The following is a 10,000-nucleotide window of genomic DNA, read 5'->3' as shown; positions in this document are numbered from 1 at the left end:
ATGAGGTAGAGAAAAATTATGAATAGCTTATTGATATGGTGATATTACATGGAGTCATGTGATGTTATGACACAGAGTTAGAGTTTAGGAGCCTGATGGCCTGGGGGAAGAAGCTCCTCCTAAGTCTCTCAGTTTTTGCCATCAGGCTACAGAAGCGCTTACCAGATGGAAGCAAAGTGAATAGACGGTTACCAGGGTGATTTGAGTCCTTGATGATTTTAACAGCTCTACTTTTGCAGCGTTTGAGGTAGATGTCCTGCAGAGAGGGGAGAGCAGACCCTGAGATGCGCTCAGCTAAGCGCACAACTCTCTGTAGTGCTTTGCAGTCCTGATTGGAGCTGTTTCCATACCACACTGAGATGCACTGAGTCAATACACTTTCTATGGTCCCTGAATAGAAAGTTTTCAGGATTGCTGGTGAGACCCTGAATTTCCTCAGCTGTCGCAGATGGTACAGTCTTTGCCTGGCTTTCTTAACCTGTGTTTGGATGTGTGTAGTCCAAGTCAGGTTCTCGGAGATGTTTACACCGAGGTACTTGAAGCTACTCACCCTCTCCACAGGGGTCCCACTGATCATAAGAGGAGTGTAGGGCTGCTGCTGTCTCTTCCTAAAGTCCACGATCAGCTCTTTAGTTTTGCGTCCTGGCACCATGATATGAGTCTCTCTACCTCATCCAAGTATGCGGTCTCATCGTTGTTGGAGATGAGGCCCAGAACCACAGTATCATCAGAGAATTTGATAATAGATGTGGAGCTGTGAGAGGACACGCAGTCATGCGTGTAGAGAGAGTAGAGCAGGGGACTCAGGACACAGCCCTGTGGGGCTCCTATGTTCAGGGTGATGGAGTTTGAGGTGAACTGGTTAACTTTCACCACTTGAGGTCTGCCGGTGAGGAAGTCTTGAATCCAGTCACAGAGTGAGGAGTTTAGGCCGAGGTCTGTGAGTTTAGATGCCAGCTTGATGGGGACTATAGTGTTGAAAGCTGAGCTATAGTCAATGAATAGAAGCCTTACATAATTCCCATTGTTTCTGTCCAAGTGTGTGAGGGAAGAGTGGAGGACGTGAGAGATTGCATCGTCCGTAGATCTGTTTGGGCGATAGGCAAACTGAAGAGGGTCCAAAGTATCAGGGATGGAGGAGCAAATGTGGCTCTTTACAAGTCTCTCAAAAACCTTCATGACTATAGATGTGAGGGCAACTGGGCGATAGTCATTCAGGCAAGAGGGTTTATTGTTCTTAGGCACAGGGATTATTACGGATTTTTTGAATGAGGTGGGAACCACGGCAGTAGCAAGGGACTCATTAAAGATAGAAGTGAACAAACCAGTGAGCTGATCGGCGCAGGACCTCAGAACACGGCCGGTTATCCCATCAGGTCCGGCTGCTTTCCTGACGTTCACTTTCTTTAGCGCCCTCCGAACCTCATCCTCCGACACGGTGATTACAGGTTCATCGCTGCTCTGCCTGCTGCTTCCTGACGTGCTGGACGGCAGAGACGCGCCGCCGCCGTTGCCATCGAAGCGGCCGTAGAAGATGTTTAACTCGTCGGCCAGCAACGGATCTGCTCTCACCTCCGCGGAGGATTTGCTCCCGAAGTCACAGATGGTCCTCAGTCCCTGCCACATCCGTCGAGAGTCGTTGAGCTGGAAATGAGACTCAATTCCCTCTCTGTATCTGTGTTTGGCGGCTCTTACTGCGCGTCGGAGAGCAGAGACGCGCCGCCGCCGTTGCCATCGAAGCGGCCGTAGAAGATGTTTAACTCGTCGGCCAGCAACGGATCTGCTCTCACCTCCGCGGAGGATTTGTTCCCGAAGTCACAGATGGTCCTCAGTCCCTGCCACATCCGTCGAGAGTCGTTGAGCTGGAAATGAGACTCAATTCCCTCTCTGTATCTGTGTTTGGCGGCTCTTACTGCGCGTCGGAGAGCATAGCACGATGCTTTGTACTCGCTCATATTCCCGGTCAGAAGAGCCTCATTGTAAGCGGCAGTGCGTGTGTTAACCGCGGCACGGATTGTTCTGTCCACCCACGGTTTCTGATTGGAGAGGGTCCTTATAGTTATTGTTTCTGTAGCTTGCTCGGTTAGCGTGTTTACGAAGCTTAATGCTACATCCGTGAACTCGCTGACATCAGAAGAACTCGCCCGGAACATGTCCCAGTCGACGTCATCAAGAGCCGCCTGCAGCATAGCCTCTGAGTGGGAGGACCAGCGTGTCACTACTCTCTGCACCGGAGGATCCTGAACGAGCCTTTGTTTGTATTCTGGTGCGAGGAAAATGGCGGCATGGTCCGATTTGCCAAAAGCCGGTAGTGAGCGGGCTTTGTAGGCATCCTTGAACTGAGTGTAGCAATGATCCAGTGTGTTTGGTCCTCTAGTTGGACAGGATACGTGTTGATGAAAGTTCGGCATGACCCGTCTGAGGTTGGCTTTGTTAAAGTCTCCCGCGATGATGAAGGCAGCGTCAGGATGTTTGTTGATGTAGCCGCTGAGCACATCGTGAAATTTAGACAAAGCCAAGCCGGTGTCCGCCTGTGGTGGAATGTACACAGCAGTAACAATGATCAATGAAAACTCCCGGGGCAGATAAAATGGGCAGCAAGTAATGGAAAGATGTTCCAGATGAGGCGAGCAGGAACGTGACTGAATGGAGATATTCCTGGGATCACACCATTTCTTGTTGATCATGAAACATACTCCTGCACCCCTGGATTTACCGGCCTCTGCTGTTCTGTCCGTCCGAAAGACAGAGAAGTTATCACTCGGCATTACAGCAGTGTCCGGGACCGAGGACGAAAGCCACGTTTCTGACAAACAAAGGATGTTACATTCCCTTATGTCCCGTTGGAAACTAATCCTGGCTCTAAAATCGTCCATCTTATTCTCCAAGGATTGGACATTTGCGAGCAGAATGCGGAGGACTGTGAGCCCTTTTCCTGAGTCTGACTCGATTTCCAGCGCGCTTCCCGCGGTGTTTCTTGATCCGTCGCCTCGGGGGGTTATTGTTAGCCTCCGCGTTCCGAAGAATCTCCAGAGGCCATGAAGGATTCCTGGATAAAGTGTCCTGAAACAGGTTGGTGTAGCGGTTTCCAATGTCCAAAAGTGTTTCTTTGTTATAGGTGATCAGTGCTGACGTGAGATGTGTAAAAAGAGAAAGTAAAACTAAGTAAAAAAGTAGATAAAAACACAATCTTAGCGGAGCGACCTGGACGGCGTCCGAACAAAGCGGCACCATCTTGGAAGTGATTTGCATCTTGGAAGCGGCGCCATCTTGGAAGTGACCAGCAGTTTGGTCATTCTTGAAGCACAGTTTTGCCTGAATGGTGATTTAGACAGTTTCTGATTAAATAAAGCAGTAATTGATGTCATGAGTATGTTTTGATTTAAAGGTCAGAAGCTATAGCTTACATTATTTTTTATTTTTATTTTTAAAAATCACATACATGACACTTGTAATTTAAATAATTTTATATATACTGATTTATTCATTCATTTGTAATGTTATATTTTTAAAACAAATTATGCTCTAAAAGATTTTCAGAATTTTTACAACTCTTGCTTTAGGCCATCTAAAAATGTTAAATCTTAAAATAAAACGTTAAGGTTATTACTGCACCTTTTTGAAAAAAAAAAAATGCATCGATTGATATATAGTTTATTTATAGGTCTAGTTATTTTCAAAGCTTCAATGTACTGTCATTATAAATGAACTTCATTATTGTTTAATTCTAACAAATACATTCTTGTTAAAAACTAACCAAAATTAAACAATTTGCTTATAATTTCTACACAGGAGAGACTTGGTGTTGTTTCCTAACAAAAGGAAATATATATCGACATCGGCCAAAATGAGTTGAAAAATATCTGCATATCAGATATCGGCAAAAATCCAATATCGTGCATCCCTAATTTAAAAATAAGTTTTAAAATAATATTATTTATTTAGATTGAACTGAAATAAAGTAAAAAAAAAAAAACAAGGCAACATTTCTCATTTTCATTTACTTTAACTTGACTAAAAATAAAATTAAAATTAATAAAAACTATACAGACTAAGAAAATTTTTAAAAGACTACAACTTTAACTAAAATTAAAATGAAAACAGAAAAGATAAAAAATAAAAAAACTAATTCAAAATAATAAAAACTATAATAGTCTATCAGTGGTCAACCGATACATTATTTGGCGATATTTGTCATTTTTGTTTGACCAATATGTTGTAAGCGGGACTTTTATTTTGACAGCGCTAAGAACTTACAAACTTTCTGGAGTGTGCTGAGTGCACTATTAGTTAGTGTTTACTTTCTTTTTTATTCACATTTTAACAATTTCTTTTTTGTGTGAAAAATACTAAAAATACTATACTATATATTTTTTTTATTATATTATTTGAATTTTTAGCCACTGTTATGCATTTTGTTTTTACTATATTTAAACAGTGTGTGATGCTATTTATGACCCAGGAGCACAAAACCAGTCATAAGGGTCAATTTTGTGAAATTGAGATTTATACATCATCTCAAAACTAAATAATTAATCTTTCCATTGATGTATGGTTTATTAGGATAGGACAATATTTGGCCGAGATACAACAAATCTGTAATCTAAGGGTGCAAAAAAATCAATACAATGTATTGTTGGCTATTGCTACAAATATACCCGTGCTACTTATGCTTTTGTGCTCCAGGGTAATATATATGTTGTACATGCTCATTTGTAGTTACTTTATAAAAATATATTTTTTATTACTTATGTTCAAAACTTTAACTCCCCCAACATCTTGTTGCAACATTTTACAAAAATCAAGATTGAATATATTTGGTCAAAATCCCATGTTATAAAATATGAAGTGATATGCAGGCTGTTTAAGAAAATATTAGCTGATTAGAGCTAATATGCAAAATGACCTAAAATGCAAAATGTTTATTGTTATTGAATTAAAGAGTACAGAAAATACTATACAAAATACTAACCAATGCATCTTTTCATAACTGAATTAAAAAAAAGTTATGAGCAGTCTGCAACCGGCCCCAGTTCTTTATTTAACCTTGTAAGATCACGACTCGTCACTCCTGAAACCTGCGGTGTGTACGAGGCCTATAGGTGTGAGTGTAGAGTTCTGCGGCTCTGACCTTGGCTTTGCCGGTGCTCTGCAGGATGTGCACCAGCGCACAGGCCACCTCCTCCTTGCTCTTGGCGCTCAGCAGCGGCTCCAGGACGCCACACAGCGTCCGGTAGTTGTTGGTCACGTACTCGGCGAACTCCTTGTACAGCTCCATGGGCAGGATGTTCATGGTCTGGTAGCGGCACTTGAGGCGCAGCGAGGCATTGATGATCTTCCCGCTGCCCACGCCGCCGCCCTTCGCCAGAGCACTGGGCTGGATCACCGGATACCACTGCTCCACGAAATGACGGCCCGTTATACTGGGGATCGGGATACTGACCAGCCCCAGATACGTGCTCTTCTCCTGTGCCACACACACACACACACACGTCTGAGGACTACATCTGACTAGAGAATTTAACCATCAATAACTGGCCATGAATCTGTGTTTTGCATAGTGCTGTCAAACGATTAATCGCATCCAAAATAAAAAAAATTGTTTACATAATGTGTGTGCTGTGTATAATTATGTATATATAAATACACAAACATGCATGCATATATTTCTGAAAAATATGTTATGTTAAATATAAATATAGACGTAAATATTTTCTAAATATATGCATGTATGTGTGTGTATTTATATTTACATAATTAATATACACAGTACACAAACATATACAACCCAAATTCCGGAAATTTTAATAAAATGAAAACATTTGTATTTAAAAATGCCTTGTAGGCTACTGGAACTGTTTTAAAAATGCTTAAAAGACTTTCCAGTATCAAATCAAATGCCAGTGTTATCCTCCTGCTCACGGGTGCTGTAATTTTGTGGGGAAAACATGGAAATAATTTGTCATTTTATCTCACAAAGATATGATTTCTTCTTCTGTTTTCCACACACATTTTCATGAAAATGGATATAGTACTGTTTTCTGGATTATAAATTGCGTTTTTTTCATCTGAAATGTGCTGCGATTTCCAAGGCGACTTGTATAAAGCAATCAAGGTCAAGTGCAAAGCGCACACGTTAGGATTGGTGATGAAAGAGAAAAGGCAAGCGAGTTTGTTTTGGGTTTGTATTGTGCATTTTCCAGCAACCACGCCGCTAGTTTTAGTTTCGCTTTAAATATTTAGACTGGGCATTTATAATATGTTTATAGTGAATGCCACTATAATTTGTGTTTGTTTTTTACTTATATTTCCGTTCTTTTTTCTATTCTGAACACTGCTAAATTTACAGGATTGTTTGTGGAGTGTAGGGAATATAAAAACATGTTTCTAATGTTTGTAAACGTTTCGTTTATTTTACATTATTTCTGAATGAAATAATAAAATGTGTCTTATACATAGACTTGTACACCAATGCAACTCATCTGTGTGTCATAAAGTGCTCATAAAAATAGGTAGAGATGGTACAAGAAAAGAACTGCCATGTATGTACAAGTATACATAGTACAGTAGTGAGTGAGTGTCAATTTACAATAAAAAAAACCAAAGCTTCATTTGTCATGAACATATTATGCGGCCCTTCACTTAATGTGGAAAACTTGATGTGGCCCTCGAGTCAAAAAGTTTGCCCACCCCTGGGTTAGATCCTACCTGTCCGATCGCTACCACTTTGTTCATTTAAATGGGGAGTCATCTCAATTATCACCAGTAAAGTATGGAGTACCACAAGGATCTGTCCTAGGTCCTCTGCTATTTTATTTATACATGTTGCCCCTTAGTAATATTATTAGAAAACACGGGATAAGTTTTCTTTGTTATGCTGATGATACTCAATTATATATCTCAACAAGACCAGATGAAACTTCTCAACTATCTAAGCTAATAGATTGTGTAAAAATGTAAAAGATTGGATGACCAATAATTTCCTCCTATTAAATTCAGATAAGAAAGAGATATTACTTATTGGACCAAAAAACAGGACACAGAATCTCTTGGGTTACAATTTGCAACTAGACGGATGCACTGTTACGTCCTCTAAAGTCAAAAATCTGGGTGTTATATTAGACAGCAACTTGTCCTTTGAAAATCATATTTCCCATGTTACAAAAACAGCATTCTTCCATCTTAGAAACATTGCCAAGCTTCGAAGCATGCTCCCTGTTTCTGATGCAGAAAAGCTAGTTCATGCATTCATGGCCTCTAGACTGGACTATTGTAATGCACTGCTAGCTGCTTGTCCTGCATCTTCAATAAACAAGCTACAGATAGTCCAAAATGCAGCGGCTAGAGTTCTTACCAGGTCAAGAAAATATGATCATATTACTCCAATTTTACAGTCTCTGCACTTGCTACCTATTCAGTTCCGTATCATTTACTAAATATTATTACTTGCCTATAAGGCCCTAAATGGTTTAGCTCCTGCGTACCTAACTTGTCTTCTACCACGCTACAATCCAACCCGCTCTCTAAGATCGCAAAACTCTGGACTTTTGGTAGTACCTAGGATAGCAAAGTCCACTAAAGGAGGTAGAGCTTTTTCACATTTGGCTCCCAATCTCTGGAATAGCCTTCCTGATAACGTTCGGGGTTCAGACACACTCTCTCTGTTTAAATCTAGATTAAAGACACATCTCTTTAGCCAAGCATACACATAATGCATCTTATAATCTTGTACTGCAGTTATATCTGATCAAATGTACATTATTAATATTCTTTAGCTTGGGTTGAACAAATCATTTTTGCTTAGATGGAACAGCAGCTACGCTAATTATGTCTCTATTTGTTTCTCTGTTGATTAACATCCCGTGGTAACTAGGAATGACAGAAGCTTCAGTCTGGATCCAACCCTTAAATGATCTGAGATGACCGAACACCGGAGAAAAGATGATGCCAACCCCTCAGAGGACCTCAGAGGACGCCGATGCATAGACAGCATACAGAATTACCAAATATTGCCATAAATTAAACATATTAAGGTTCTGCAATATATAAATATATTGTGGAAACTTAATTTCCTGTAGAGCTGCTTTGCAACAATTTAGATCGTAAAAAGCGCTATACAAATAAACTTAAAGTATTCCTGGGCCCATTTAGTAATGTCAATGACAGAATCATGCCGATGACTGATGCAGTGTGATCTGAGGGCCTGAAGACCACGGGCATCCAACAAAGATCTTCGGCCTTGTCCCTTACGCACAGAGATGTCTCCAGTTTCTCTGAATCTTTTGATGATGTTATGCACTGTAGATGATGAGATTTGCCAAGTCTTTCCCATTTGACGTTGAGGAATGTTGTTTTTAAAGTATTCCACAATTTTTTTATGCACTCTTTCACAGATTGGAGAGCCTCTGCCCATCTTTACTTCTGACAGACTCTGCCTCTCTAAGACATCCCTTTTATAGCTAATCATGTTACAGACCTGATGTCAATTATCTTAATTAGTTGCTAGATGTTCTCCCAGCTGAATCTTTTCAAAATTTCTTGCTTTTTCAGCCCTTTGTTGCCCCCGTGCCAACTTTTTTGAGACCTGTAGCAGCATCACATTTGAAATGAGCTCATTTAGTAGATAAAAGTATAAAATTTCTCAGTTTAAACATTTGTTATGGTGTCTATGTTCTAATGTGAATAAAATCTTAGCTCGGGTGATTTGAAAATCTTTTAGTTTTCATTTTTTTCAAATAAAAAAAAAAACGTACCAACATTTCCGGAATTCAGGTTGTATTGTGTAAACAAAAACTTTTATTTTGGATGCGATTAATCGCGATTAAAATCTCACGATACAATAATATTCCAATATGAAGTCCATGATACGATATTTATTGTGATATGAATGAAGAATGAATGAAGATAAATGAAGACATGGAAAAAAGAGAAAATTTTGTACATTTTAAAGTTGCACCAATGCTCTTTGAGAGTTCAAAATTAAGACCTCCAACACATGTTCTTAACTAAGAAAACTTAAGTCAGAAGAAACTGTGGACCAGGGCCTGTATTCATGAAAAATCTTTGTGCTAAGAGTTGCTCCTAGTAACAAAATTCTTAAGATTTTTCTTACATTTCCTCTTAAGATTAAAGAAAAAAGTAATTCAGAAAGCTCCTAACAAATTGTTAGGAGTACGGACGAGGACTGTTAAGGGGCTTAAGAGTGTCTTTAGCAGAGGAGAAAATGGACGAAACATGAAGAGGAAGAAGAAATGTGTTGCACACAATGCATGACAGTGAGTTAATAAGACGCTACACATTAGATCGTGCAGGGATCATGTTTGTGACCGATCTTATTAAAGACACGCTAACATCTCTGACACCGCGCAGAAATGCCATAGCGCCAGAAATGGATGTAATCACTACATTAACATATTTGGTAACTGGAAAAATGCAACTATGCAGCAGTAATGATTTGGGTCTGTTACAGCACTTATTAGGCTATGTCTCTGTTAATTTCCTATAAAACACGGTAAGTATGACAGCATGGTAAATAAATAAATAAAGAATATATATACATATATAATGTGTGTGTGTGTGTGAGTGAGTGAGTGAGTGAGTGAGTGAGTGAGTGAGTGAGTGAGTGAGTGAGTGAGAGAGTGAGAGAGTGAGTGAGTGAGAGTGAGAGATCGAGTACGGTAAACAGGAAAAATTACGCCAGTAATTTCAAGGTGAAGGCTTATAATATACCCTACTCTTAAAAGCGCTCTTTTATTTCCTTCTTGACAACCAACCAATCACAGTCTTCAAAAGACTGTGTCATAGCTAGCAACGGGGTCAGCCCCGCCTCCTCACTAAGATAAACGTGTTCGTCTTTTCCTCGCTCAGAGTTGCTCTCAGATTGGTCCTGAATCACTTTTAAACTAAGACTCCTAGTTGGACATTTTTAAGCTAAATTAGGAGCTCTCTAAGAGGATTCTAGGAATCTTTAGGAATACGGGCCCTGAACTTTAAAGGGGAC

At 40.0% G+C, this 10,000-nt stretch overlaps 1 protein-coding gene across 1 annotated transcript in view; it reads right to left on the bottom strand.

Moving 5' to 3' along the window:
* LOC306885835 (ras/Rap GTPase-activating protein SynGAP-like) overlaps positions 1-10,000 on the bottom strand; it is a gene marked incomplete at its 5' end in the record, with an annotated part of 83,684 nt that overhangs the window by 37,663 nt on the left and 36,021 nt on the right. The window contains one exon of the mRNA XM_079442614.1: positions 5,132-5,467. Coding sequence (XP_079298740.1) covers positions 5,132-5,467 — 336 coding nt within the window. The remainder of the gene's footprint in view (positions 1-5,131; positions 5,468-10,000) is intronic.

This window comes from Barbus barbus, assembly GCF_936440315.1.
Source record: "Barbus barbus genome assembly, chromosome: 19".
Classification (NCBI taxonomy): domain Eukaryota; kingdom Metazoa; phylum Chordata; class Actinopteri; order Cypriniformes; family Cyprinidae; genus Barbus; species Barbus barbus.
This window is presented reverse-complemented; position numbering and strand designations above follow the sequence as displayed.